Below are 13,504 nucleotides of genomic sequence, written 5' to 3'. Positions count from 1 at the left end.
AACATTTTTTCATATATATGTCAGAGATGCCTAAAAACTGTTCAACAAAGGCCCTTGTTGGTAATCTGACGAAGAGACTGTTGCACCCAATATGCGTAAACTATAAATCCCAGCATACCATGCTCTATTTTGATTCAAGCAGCCTGGTTGAATGCCAATACCTGTAATCTGCGTGTAATGTGGCTGCACATTAATATAGAAGGTGTCCACAGGCAGCACTGTTAAATTGCACAGGTCACATTTTCAGCATAAATTCTCATTTATGGTTGAGGCTCATATAAAGAAAGTAAATAGAAAAAGAGTTTTAAAGCCTGGCGTGTAATGAGAATTACTACAGCTGAATGCGTAAGAAATAAAAGGTAGGTAGGCCTTTTTACACTCCTGCACTCTTGGTTTACAACTGCAACTCAGTGCAGCTCCCCAGCATTTACACTTGCAATACCACTATTTAATTTTGTTATACTATGTGACTAGTTGACATCTTAAAACCATACAGAAGAGGCAAGAGAGGCTCTCACTGCAGGAAGGGAACCCTGAACAGCTCTCGCCCCAAGTAAAAGCCCTGAACTCTTGTAGATATAAACCTGCCCCAATAACTAGATTCCCAGCTCCAAATACTCACAGACCTCTGAGCATATATCTATACTGAATAAACTCCCTTAGCTGGCCCATGTCACCTGACTCAGGCTCACCAGGCTCAGGCTAAGGGACTGTTTGATTGCAGTGTTGACATTCATGCTCTGGCAAGTTAATCATTCAAGTAAACAAAAAGCATCTGACAGTTTCACCATCTTTCAATAAATCTGTTTAGCTGCCAGTGAGTTACCAAACTTACCAAAGAAGTCACTTCTGGAGTGACCAAGCAGAAATTTCAGCCCAAACAACAAACATCTTAAGCATGTTAATAAGCAACTGAAGATAGATTTAAAAATGGAAGTGATTTCCTATACCACAACTATAGTATTGCTGTCTGAAGGCTAGACTACTGATTTAAGTCACTTAGGGCTTTACGCTAAATGCTCTGAAATCTTTTCATCACTTTAAGTTGTAAGTGCATAAAAATGTATCTGTAAAATTATTTTCAACACATGAAGACTCACTTGTACCACTATGTAATAAAGAGAGTTCTGAAGCAACATCTTCATGAGCTGAAGGAGACCTGGATCTCCCTCCATCCCCATCCAAGAGTTAGTCTGAGGTCCCATACCATGATTCCTCCCAATCCCATCTGCTCCAGTACACGGGATGCCTCCAAGCTCAAAACAGACTGACACTCTGGTCAGAAATGCCACACAGACTGGGTGCAGTGGGACTGTCGGCCACCGAATCTACCTTTTGTACTTTCCTCCATTCCCACCCTACCTGTGAGGAGGAGGCAGAGGTGATTGCTCTGGGTCTCATGCCGGGGGGCCAGGGGCAGGCACCGGGCTGGCTGAGCCTAGTCTCTCTGCATGGCCAAACCCAGTTGGACCTCAGGGATAGGGATCTTCTTCACTGGTCTTCTTGTTGCGTCAGGGGACCAAGTAATGGCTCAGTTGTAGGGTCTCCTCAATTCTCAGCTCGTGGAGTCTTCTAGCATCTCTTCTCTTCCGGGCCAGGCCTGGCAGGGTTTTGGTCCCACTCTTTATGCCTAGCCCAAGGAGGACTCTCCCCGGGGCCCAGCTCTAGGTATGCGGCTCCAGAAGGCTCCTCGCAACGCAGCCCGTGAAGTCTCCGTCCCGATCTCACTGCGGGGCGCCGGTGCCCAGCCGGGCCCAGTCAGCGCGGGTCGGGGGCTCTCACTCAGAAGGAGCCAGTCGCGGCGCCCGTCTCGGGGGGAGGCTCAATCCGGGGCGGGCTCTTGGTCCTAGACAGCCCCCGGCCGGCGAGCGGTTGCCCACTTGCCTCAGCCTTTTAGCCCCGGGAAGGAGCGTTGGTGCCTGGGGGGCCGCTACCCGCCCACCGGGGGGTCCCCGAGGCGCCCGGCCGTGCCGTGCCGTGCCTAGGGGATCTCGGGGCCCTGGTGCGGCGCTTTCCACGCCTGGGGGACGTCAGTGCCCTGGGGGCCCCACTGTCCGGGCCAGGGGGTCCCCGGTGTTCGAGCCCCGGGATGGGGGATGACTCGGTCTCCTAGGGCCCCGGGCTCCCCCTCGCTGCAGCCGCCGCCGCCGCCGCCATCGCTGCTGTTTGTTTTCATCTGCTCCGGCCGGGGGGGAGGAGCGTAGCCTGCGCATCCGCCGCGGCACTTTCCGCACGGAGCCGGAGCGGCCCCTCTCCCATCCTCGTTCCCGCCTGGGCCGTCGGCCGTGCTAGTGTGTGCGGGGACCGCGGCCCAGAGGCCTCCGGCCGGTGAATGAGCGGAGGCCGGCTTCGTGGGGAATCTGCTGCTGGGAACGGGCAGCCTCCGCGCCGTGCGGGCTGGCGGGACGGGTCCGGGCTCCGCCGCCTCACCTCACACAGAGCCGGGCGGGGACCTGGCGCTGGGGACACGGGGGAGCAACGCTGCCCCCGCACCGCGGGGTAAATCTCGGGCCAGGCCGCGGGAGGGAGGGCAGAGCTCGGGGAGGGGAGGGGAGGGGAGGGAATCCGCCCCCTGCCCTTAGCTCAGCCGAGGAGCGTCCTTCCGCCACCAGCCTCATCTACCATCTCGTCCGTCCCTCCCTCGACCCCTTCAGCCCTCCACCTGCCTTCCCATCTACCCCCCTTGCCTCTGTATCTACACCTATGGCCTCCCCATCTACACCTATAGCCTCCCTCCCACCAAGGACTCTCACCCACTCTCACAATCTTACTTTAATTCCCATCCATCTCTACATCCCCCGCCCTTATCCAGCCACCAAGCCTCTGGTAACAGGAGGGGCCTCTTGAGGCAGCTGCTTGAGGGATTAACTCCCCCACATGGGGATCCATATCAGGGGACCTGGTTCTAATCTAACACATTAGTTCCCTAACAGTTAACACCCCAGTTCTGTCTTTTGGCATAGATGGGACCCTATCTGTGGCACTGAACTGTGAAATGCCCTTGGACAGAGCTAAACTGTAGCATGCTTAGGAGACGTGGCTAAAATCAATTATTTTCCAGCTACACTAAAAGACAGAGCCATGTATTAAACTAACATGGATATTATTATAGTTGAGCCCTGAGTGGAATCTGCTCACTTCCTCCTCCTCCCAACAAAAGGAAGGGGCCTTAGCTGTTTCACAGCTAATTTGTTTGTGTATTAATGACCACACTGAGAACACGTCAGATAAAGTAAAAATGAATTAATGCTTCAGGACATTAAAGCAATCACTAACTGATTACGGCCAGAAAGAAACTTCCCTAGTGGGCATAGTGTAGTGTTTAGTCCTCCCTTATGGGAGTCTTAACATAGTTCTCTGAACCATCTGGAACTGGCCAGACAGGATAGACTATTGGTCTGAGCAGGTCTGGCAGTTCCCATTGTTCCAAGATGCAGAGGGGAAAGGAGAAGACTATCTCCTGTACTTCATCCGATCAGCAGTGGAGGATGGACTCTTTCTGTTGCTTCTGCAGCTCCTCCATGCAGCAAGCCCCCAGAAAGTGTGTGTGCGTGCATGGTGCACTGGGTTTCTCAGCAAGGTCTGCCTCAGCACCCCTAGAGGACCTTTAGTTTTCATGTTGGTCTCTGGCTAGAATGGGTATAGTACATTTTAAAGCCCTGGATATATATGATAGAATATCAATTACATTTGCCATTGATCCCTTTGGAAATTCGGGTGCTATCCTGAAGTTCACTTTGCTGCACATGCGTCATATATAAAAATGTATTTGCATTTAGCTAGTATTTAATGCTCCCACAGTAGCATCTGATGTGATCTGGCATAGTCAAAGGGGACTCCAACAGACCCATAGACTCACACTCTGAGACTTGTGACTTTGAGTTTGAAGGGCAGGTTTTATTTCTACAAGTTTCTGGTGATGATAACTCTTGGATTTTGCTGTTCTAATAAGCCACATAAACTGCATGCCTGATATGGCCAATTTAGGTTAAGCACAAATAAACTAGCTCAGAAAGAAACAACACACATATAACTTGCTTAACTGGTTCAGTGACAGAGCAGAAATAAGATAATTGCCTGTGGATTATGTAGTTTCAGGTTGCTGATTGGAATAAGACCTAAACTGGTAGTGACTGAAAATGGTTACTATGTATGTGAGATTAGTTTGTTGTGATTTTAACAACTTTCCACTAAGAACTGGACTGCCATTACTAGCCCCATTTTTGGCATTTGTAGCAGAAGACCCAAGGAGATTGAACTCCCCTCTCATTCCTGCAGAAAGTCCCTTCCGCTAAGGGTTTAGACACTGCTGAGTCGGTAGGGAAGCTCACACTGCTGTTCTGCACATACTGTGGACTGACTGCTTCAATTTCTTGAGCATCTTTCATCTGCCACTAAAATTGATCCCAAAATTTAAAAAACAATTAAAAAAAATTTTTTTTTAAACAAAGAGATTATCTGTACTAGTTTCTCTTATGTGTGTGTTTCTTACTCTGCTGTTATGTAACCAGGGCAGAATGAAGATGGCAATAGGACTGAAAGGCTGAAATTCCTAAACTAAGTTCTGAGTCTCCATCCAATTCACTTCAATGCAGGTGACAGCACTGGGGAAAGATTTGCAACAAGAGCTGGTCCAAGGACTCACCTAGGGTTTGGCTATGGCTGTACCCATAGCGATTCTTGATTGTGACCTCTTGCTTTATGGCCGAGGACACCGGACACTAGATCGCTTCAAGCTGGAGGATGTCACCGATGAGTACCTCGTGTCCATGTATGGCTTCCCCCGACAATTCATTTACTATCTGGTGGATCTGCTGGGAGCCAGCCTCTCTCGTCCTACACAGCGGTCCAGAGCCATCAGTCCAGAGACACAGATTCTTGCTGCATTAGGTTTCTACACTTCTGGCTCCTTCCAGACTCGCATGGGGGATGCCATTGGCATCAGCCAGGCCTCCATGAGCCGCTGTGTTGCCAATGTCACTGAAGCACTGGTGGAGAGAGCCTCACAATTCATTCATTTTCCAGAGGATGAAGCCTCTGTGCAGAGTCTGAAGGATGACTTCTATGGGCTGGCAGGGATGCCTGGAGTGCTAGGGGTGATTGACTGCACCCATGTGGCAATCAAAGCACCCAATGCCGAGGACCTATCTTATGTGAATCGAAAGGGTCTACATTCTTTAAACTGCCTGATGGTGTGCGATGCTAGAGGAGCACTGCTGAGTGCAGAAACTCATTGGCCAGGCAGCCTGCAGGACTGCACTGTGCTGCAGCAAGCAGCTCTTAGCAGCCAGTTTGAAGCTGGAATGCACAAAGATGGCTGGCTACTTGGTAAGTTAACTCCAGTTGCTGTCCCCTCTAAGAGTCTCTTGTACTTTGGCTGCTTTGTGATTGACTTAAAGGCAGCAAAACAGACTCTTCATGTGAAAATCCCTGACATATTTGCTTTTTTAAAACAAACAACCAAACTGGTTTTCATCTAAGTCATTCTTGGTTCCACTGGCAAATAAGACATTAAGTATTTCTAATTTGTCTTACTAAATCCATATAAATGAACATCTATCCAAATGTACTTATCTGATAACAGTGATTTAGGATCATGTTCCATGGAAAATGTGTGAGAGGGAGGGTTTAAAATGTGGTTCTACTCTGATAATAACTTTTCAAAAATGTCCACCTGGGGTTCCATTGTTATCATCTCTCTAACACCAAACCAGCTGACCTTAGTTTACAAGTGAAAATGCTTTTTCTAACTACAGTCATGCAAACTCAACCTGGGATCTGAGAGTCAAGGTGGGCTCTTGGCTCACAAAGGACTGGAAAAGCAGTGATTTCTTGCTCTGTGTTTCATACAGTGTAATTACTGAGGGTGTATACATTTGACCTTCTGTTTTGTCCTTGTCATTACCCTATTTTTTCTAGGTTGGATTGCACAAACTCTCTATTCTGCCCTTTATACTGGCACAAATGTCTGAATTTCATTGCCTAAGTGTATTGATTGGACTCTCCTAAAACTCCCTTTCCATACTTTTACAGAATTTACTCTGGTGAAATGGAATATCTTGATTTTTCTCCTTGTTGATTTCATTTGTAAATCTAACTAAATTCCTGTCACTCTTACTTGGATTCTCCCGTATTCTGTATTTATAGCCAATGAAGTCAGCCTGTACCCAGCATGCAAGGAAGCTGACTACCAATAGGTGCCTAAAATTACTCTTCCCAGTTTGGGGATGAGGAGCAGAAATCTTTGTTGTTGCTACTGGTTTGTGAGCTCTCTCATTTTTTCCTTTGACAGGTGACAGCTCCTTTTTTCTCCGCACATGGCTGATGACCCCTTTGCATATCCCTGAGACCACTGCAGAGTACCGTTATAACCTGGCACATTCTGCCACTCACAATGTCATTGAGCAGACATTCAGGACCATTCGATCCAGGTTCCGTTGCCTGGATGGATCCAAAGGCACCCTCCAGTATTCTCCAGAGAAGTCTAGCCACATCATTTTGGCCTGCTGTGTCCTTCATAACATTTCGCTTGAACATGGGCTAGATGTGTGGTCTTCCCCAGCAATAGGACAGATGGAGCAACCAGAGGAGGAATATGAGCAAATGGAATCGCTGGACTCTGAAGCCTGTCGTATACGCCGTGAGCTTTTGCTTACTCATTTTAGCTAATACATTGAGGGAAGGAGACCTTCACAGATGGACCTGAGGAAAATATGGGAGCAAATACACTCTCCTCTTCTTTAAGTTAGTAAAGAGAAAAACTAAAATAGGCATGGGAGTTGGGGAAGAAGGGGAAACATTCACACTGTTTTAGGGGATATTTTACATCTGCCAGACTCTTGATTCCTTTGTAAATGTTGTTTTGAGCCCTGAATTCTCAATGCCCTAATGTGTGCAGATCCCACCTTGTCTAGAGGACAGTTGAGCAGGGACAGTAATATGGGATCATTTCCCCCTAAAATCACCTCTTCCAATCTTCTGACATTTTTAAAATGTCTGTAAATATTACAAAAAATAATATGAGAACTACAAAACTGTCACTTTGTGAGTATTACAGTGGCCTGTAGCATACATCATTAATCAGTTTCAAACATTTTTTCAAGCCCTGTAAAATAAATTTCCAGCTGGGCACTTACCCAGCATCTGCTTGTGCATATGCAAAAGTATGTATGCATTTACATGTATCTGCAATTTGCAGATGCAAACACTTGCTTAATATCCTTGCTAAATGTCTGTGCACATCTTTTCATTATTCTGACACCAGTACCCACACAAGTGTTAAAATTTGTATTCACAAAACCCATTGGCCCCAGATTTTTTCAGGGTACTTAAAGGTGTTTGCAGGTGCCCAAGTGGCAGCTGAGATCTGAAAATCCATCCCGTCAGGAACATAAATCTAATATGGCAAATTGGGGAAAAGTTAGGCCATAACTGGTTGCATCAGGTACTTGGTAGTTTTTGAGAAATAAGTTGGTATGTCTAAGTCTTGTTCCACTGGACAGTCATCTACCACTATCACAGTTGCCTAGCAGAGATTGACTGGGCCACATAAATTGCACCACCAGCGGTAATCTCTGTAGGTCAGTATTGAGGCATGGGATGGGAAGATTGTCATTATCCTTGGAGTATCTGTCCTGTAGATAAACAGAGTACTTCAATGTATAGGACTTTCATGGGCACGTGATACCTTTTAAAAAGGAGTTGAAGTTTCAAGTGTCCCAATAGTGTTCTTTCTTTCCTTTGGATTCATGTAAAGTAAATTCTTTTCCAAGACTTTTGCTGAACATCAGTGTGACAACGTAGTCTTGGGAAGCTTATTTCTGGAAGATGTTCTATCCTTTAGCAGGGTAGTGATTTTAATTTCATTTATGCAATGTTCTAATGAAATTTGGTGACTCCTGCAAAGATTTTGACACAATGGTAGCACAGCCATCTCTCAGATCAGATCTCGGAATTCTTAGTTTGGTGGAGTCTGAGTTTGAGGCTACAGAAGTCAATGTCAATGCCCATCGTGGCTAGGGAAAATGAAAAGATTTTGTATTACCCACTAGACCATTGCTTTTTATTAGGAGACATGTCTTGGTGAGCTGTCCTCTAGTTCCAAGATGCTGGATCTCTCTAACTTAACATATAATTAATAAAATTCCATCTACAACACTGTCTATGAGTTTTATCTTAAAAATATCTCTTTAAAGAATCTCTGATTGCATCCCTTCTCTCCCACTCTACTAGTGATGCTAGCCTTGAGGCCCTCTTCATCTTCTACTCTTATTCTAGTCTTTGAGTATTTCCACACTGATCCATATGCATGGAAAATCCTCCTCAACCTAGTGTGCCAAGTTACTTTCCTTCCTATGTTCAGTTCCTCTTGAGACTCACTTCCTCAGATATCCACAGATGAGTTAAGATTAAAAAAAAAAATCTATATTATTGCTTCCTCTGGGCCCCCAATGCATCCTGACTTCTCTGTTTTTATCTTCCTCTTCAGAGCTGACATTTGTGTTTTATAGAGCACCAAGCACATTGTCTGTGACTAATAAATTATAAATAATTAATAATAAAGTTTTTTTGCTTCTCTAAATTAAATTAATCCTCATTTTAATTAACTCTCCTATGATGCTATCTTTATCTGCACTTTAATCTTTCTGTTTCCTTCTGTTAGCTTATTTATTTAATAATTTCTTTTCCTTTCCATATCAATCTTTAGGCCACCAGGGTAAAAGAGGGAAGTTTGGAAAACATGCCTGATAGTGAGAGATTTAAGAAGTTGTATTTATTTAGTTTACTCAAGAGAAGGTATAAGTAGAAGATTTCTGATAGTAATTCTGTAATCTAACAGACAAAGGCATAATGAGATCCAATGATGAAGCTGAAGCTAAATCAAGTCAGACTAGAAATGAGGCACATATTTTTAATTTAAAGTAATGAACCATTAGAAAGGTGTGGAGTTATGTTCCTTTCACTGCTGAGAGAAGAGGCTACCAACCCATTTCTCTGGTAGCACCACCTAATGGGGAACTTGATTGAGCCACAGGAATGTCCTGGGAGACTCATGTCTCTTTGGACAGTTTCAGAGCCTTATCCTGATTTTCAGGTGCTTCTGAAGTTGCAATGATCCAGTTTGTGACATTCTACCTGGATGCTATTGCTATAACACCCACTGCAGTGTCACCCACTATAAAGATTGTAGCTGCAGGTGGGGGAAGACTGCAGCGGAAAACAAGTGAACTCTTAAGAAATCAAATTCCTGTTTATAGGTGGGTAGTCTTAATGATAAGGAGTGAAAGTGCAAAATTCCAAGAACAGGATCATAGAAGATTATGATTGGAAGGGACCGCAGGTCATCTAATCCAATCCCCTGCATGTCCTGGAAGGTCATTAAGAAAGAAAATTTCCAAAAGGTACAAGCAATAGCATGTTTTTATAGCCAATATAGCTGGATAAATGACCCCAGAAGCAACAACAACAACCAATTGGATATTATGGAGAGGTTTGATGGATTTTATCTGTGGGTTTGGGAATAGAAATGTTTACTGAGAAGTCTGAGGGATTGGAATTGCAGTGTGGTGAGATATGGGGAACTTTGGTAAATTGGAATGGCCAGAAGAGATGATAGGAACACTGGATAGATCTGAATCTCTGGGGCTTGGTAATAAAGGGATTGGATGGTTCTGAATTGCTGGATGATTGAGAGGGAGGCTAGATGGAGCTGAATATTGGTTGTGGGGGGAGACAGATAATAGGAAGTTGGATAGATTTTATTAATCGGTGTGCTTGGAGTTATTGCTTTAGTAATTATACTTTATTCAGACCATTCAGCAAAAGCACTTTGTAAATAAGCACATATATGTGGCAAGCAATGGGCACACAGACAGTGATCCACCATATAGCAACCACACTGCCAGAAATAACAACAAAACAAGTAAGTGTGATTATTAATGTAAGAACCCTAGACAAGGCTCAGGTCCCCATTGTACTAGGCACTGTACAGAAACATAACAAAGGAGACAGTCTCTGTCCCAGGGAGTTTACAATTCAGGGTCCCCATTCTGCAATGGCCTGTGTGCATGTATAACTTTATCTGAGTGGTCCCACTGATGTACAGGACACTAGTCACATGCATAGTTATGTACATGCTTAAAGGTATTAGGTAGTGACTTCACAAATTTTTATAGGAAATGTTCCGTATGCACAATGGAATATGGAGAAAGCACATCAGAGAAAGTGCCATTCATACTTCAGATACTTGACTGTATCTGCTGGCTGAGAAGAGGGAGTGACTTCTGGGCTAGGGCCTTCCCTCCCTTGCTTTACAGAGTGTCATCAACACTTTGAATTGTACCGGGAAGCAACTGAAAGATCAGTACCAGGCTCCCTCCACATCCACACACACAGTGGGTGGCCAATGACCCCTTGCCACCCCACTCCTTTGCACAGGCTCCAGGCATGTGTCCTGTGGGTGACCAAGCTTGGCATGTTGGGTCCTGGATCCTAGCAATGATTTCTGCAGGGCTCAGGGCAGCCACAGCCTCTAGCACAACCTGGCGTCTCTGCCCTGGCCTTCGCACATTCCAATGGCTAACCCAACCAGGGACTCGGGAGCTGGGCCTCCAGCCATCCTCATATCCGGGCTCCATTGCTCTACCCTAACCCAAGCTGCGCCGGGCGCCCTGGATTTTCCTGTTTATATAACTCCGGAGAATCGTTCGTCGTTCAGCTAGTAGAGCCTGGCGCGGCTAATCTAGATTCGGCTGTTAGGGCCTGGCTCGGGCTCTGTTGCTCGGCTGCTGGGGCCTGGCTCGGTTGCTTGGCACTCATCTACCCGCCCTGGCGGAGGTTCTCTCGGAGCTGGCGGCGGCGGCAGGACTGAGGGAGGCGGCCGGCGGAGGAGAAGAGCGAGCAGCTCGGCCTAGTCCCCCGAGGCCAGGTCCCGCCGCGCCTGGGACCCCCCGCCCCGCCGCGACCCCGCCCCGCCGCCTCGGGCTACGCGGCGAGCCAGGCCCCGGCCCTTCCTGTACCAGGTAGGCTCCGGGCCTAGGCACTCGGCCCGGCCTGGCTGAGCACGGCCTGTCCGGCCCCGCCTGGCACCGGCCACGGGAGCGACCCGCTGGGGGCGGCGGGTGTCGGGGCTGGGAGGCACCAGCGGGTCCCTCCGGGTGCTGGGGCGAAGCGGGCCCGGGGCCGGTTGCGGGGGCGCTGCCCTCAACCTGGGATCCGGGGAGGTGATAACTTGGTCTCCGGGTGCCCCGGGGAGTCTCCCCAGACCAGGAGCAGCGCCTGGGCTTCCCGCTGCTCCGGAGAACAGGCTGGCTGGCTCCGCTTGCCCTAGCTGGGGACAGGCCTGGAAAATGCCATCGTCCGGCAGCCCCAGGCAACGAAAATCCGAGTCACCGTGAGTGAAAGTGAATGGCTTCCTGCTCGTCGGAGGAGGCTCCGATCTGCGTTTCCACTGCCGCGTTAAACCGGAGACTGGACTAGTCACTGGCCTGGGAAACGTCGCTAAATAGCAGCAGCAAGGGAGGAGTGGCCTGTCCTGTGCTCCTTTGCTACGCTTTTCTGTTGCCAGCTCCGTTCAGTCATCGCACCTTTCCTTACACTCCAGGGTAGAAAGGATGGGGTTAATTCTGTTTTCACTTTTCTGGCTGGGGTATAACTGCTATTCTGCAGCAAGTGTATGGAAACAGAAGCAGGAGGACAGTGTTTATCTCCAAGTTGAATATATCATGACCACACTGTACATGCAACAAGACTTAATATTTAAAAGCAATAAACAAAATGTACTGAGCTACCAAAAATTAAGACAGCCGAGTTTAATTAAACATAAATTGCCGGTTGTCCTTGAAAACTTGTCTTACAAAATGATTCCTATAGTGGTCAGTGGTGTTGTGAAATGTGAGCGTAGGAGAGAAGGTTATTTTATCACTATAGTTTTGGGATAGAATATGTTTTGTAATGCCACTTACTATACAGTCTGCTCTTAGGAAAGAGAGTAATTTGTTATGAGTACACTGTTCAGTACACATTAGCCTGGTGATGTGGAAGTAAAGTATCTTGGTCTTTGGCAGCCATGTGGTGTTACAAAGCAGTTATGAGAGAAGATTAGGTATTTCAGTTTCTCATTGACTTTGAGTTCCTATTCTTAGAGGTAAGGTCTAGATTTACACAGCTTTCCATGCTAGTAAGGTCTCAATTGTTCATTCAAGAGGGCCAGGAGTTGGGGTCATTGTGGAAAATCGTTAAAATCATTGATGGTTTAAATTCATATATCTTAGTACTATCCTGCACAGGGAGGCTCTGGTACAAACTCCTCCAGCTGCTGAATGAGTTAGAGTATAAGGTGAAGTCAGGCACAGGCTTTCCCTGTGGAGGTGGAAGAACAAATCTCCAAAAGGGCAGGGAGGCCATTCACAGAGAAGAGGAGGTGCAAGTGAATTGCTTAATTGTAGGGTGTAGATTTTTAAAGGGATATTTTCATCTTAAAAATCATGTCTCTCTTTGAAGATTGTTTGTTTGCCTAATCTTGTTATGGTTTATAGTTCAGATTGTATAGGTAAGAATTGAGACACTGGAGGAGAAAACTTTTTTTCAGTTTACTTTGTTCTTTTGACAGCACTGTTTTCCCCATGCAGTCGGCTTCCATGTGGGAGTGTGTCCCAGTAATATGGGGGAGAGAGAAACAACCTGCGTGGGTGTGTGTGGTTTTTATTTTTTAAATAAAACGGCAAAAACTGGCAGATGGACTCAGGCAGGTGTAGGGCCTGAGTATGGAGAAGGTCATGGCCTTGCAGATATGCTTAAGGAGAATGTTCTCTGCTGCCTGACCAAGTGGCAGAGGGCTTACAGATGTTTGTGTGAGAACCATAGTATTTTCATTCATTCATAGTATTTATCATTTTTTATAATTCTCCCAATTCGGATATGCAAATTTCATTATGCTTTTTACTCCCTTCTTTCCAATTTGCTGATCTTAAAATGGGACCTAACAGTGAACCTGTAGCAGCATACAGTATGTGCCAGTCCAGTACATTGCTGTTAAACTAAATTAAATATTGATATTATTCCGCTAGTTCTCAATACATTTGAGAGGGCCATAGCTAAGAACATTTGAATTAATTTTGAGTGAGACATCATAGGATCCTGTCTGAGACTTTTTGCTAAAATTCAAATATAACATCCACTCTGTTCATCCACGATTAATTAGTAATTGTTAATTATAAATCCGCCAATCCTGCTTGTTGATAGTAGTTTTATTACCCACTATCACTGTGAATCAGTGATTTAAAAAAAATAGTTTTTAGAAGGTAGGCAAAAAGCAAATGAGGTTTTAGGTACCAGTCTTTTGATACCTGGAATGTTTTCATTGCTCTCTAGAAATAATTGTTAATGGGTTGGTATGCTGCTTGACTATAGTTTTTCATTCTAGGGTGAATATCATCCAAACATCCTGATTTGTAAATTCAAACTCACCTATTCCTTATCAATAGCTATTTTATGATGTCTTTAT

The 13,504-nt window shown here is 46.0% G+C and overlaps 3 protein-coding genes across 11 annotated transcripts in view; 2 read left to right on the top strand and 1 right to left on the bottom strand.

The window, feature by feature from the left end:
• ATG13 (autophagy related 13) overlaps positions 1-2,146 on the bottom strand; it is a 46,576-nt gene extending 44,430 nt beyond the window's left edge. For 2 of the 5 annotated variants that reach the window (XM_067557651.1, XM_067557652.1), the window contains exon 1: positions 1,363-2,144. The gene's annotated coding sequence lies outside the window, so the exon portion shown is untranslated. Of the gene's footprint in view, positions 1-1,362 lie in introns of all 5 variants that reach the window. The other 3 variants (XM_067557653.1, XM_067557655.1, XM_067557656.1) reach the window with 2 other exon arrangements.
• Positions 2,147-2,250: 104 nt separating this feature from the next.
• Positions 2,251-9,056, top strand: HARBI1 (harbinger transposase derived 1). Of its 3 annotated transcripts, none has more exons than XM_067557659.1 (3): positions 2,251-2,499; positions 4,596-5,328; positions 6,293-9,056. In XM_067557659.1, exons 2-3 carry the CDS (start codon positions 4,659-4,661, stop codon positions 6,667-6,669), a joined length of 1,047 nt encoding a protein of 348 aa, XP_067413760.1. In that variant the 5' UTR covers positions 2,251-2,499; positions 4,596-4,658; the 3' UTR covers positions 6,670-9,056. The 3 variants fall into 3 exon arrangements, with proteins under 3 accessions (XP_067413760.1, XP_067413758.1, XP_067413759.1); XM_067557657.1 differs by having other exon boundaries at positions 4,512-5,328; XM_067557658.1 differs by lacking the exon at positions 2,251-2,499 and having other exon boundaries at positions 3,947-5,328.
• A 1,763-nt stretch (positions 9,057-10,819) lies between these two features.
• The window catches only part of AMBRA1 (autophagy and beclin 1 regulator 1), a 190,450-nt gene continuing 187,765 nt past the window's right edge, over positions 10,820-13,504 (top strand). For all 3 annotated transcript variants that reach the window (XM_067557650.1, XM_067557649.1, XM_067557648.1), the window contains exon 1: positions 10,820-11,021. The gene's annotated coding sequence lies outside the window, so the exon portion shown is untranslated. The remainder of the gene's footprint in view (positions 11,022-13,504) is intronic.

Source organism: Emydura macquarii, unplaced genomic scaffold (genome assembly GCF_026122565.2).
Source record: "Emydura macquarii macquarii isolate MOO-44397 ecotype Brisbane River unplaced genomic scaffold, CSIRO-AGI_Emac_v2 contig_1876, whole genome shotgun sequence".
Lineage (NCBI taxonomy): Eukaryota > Metazoa > Chordata > Testudines > Chelidae > Emydura > Emydura macquarii.
Note: the sequence above shows the minus strand (reverse complement) of the source record. Positions and strands in the feature narration are given on the sequence as shown.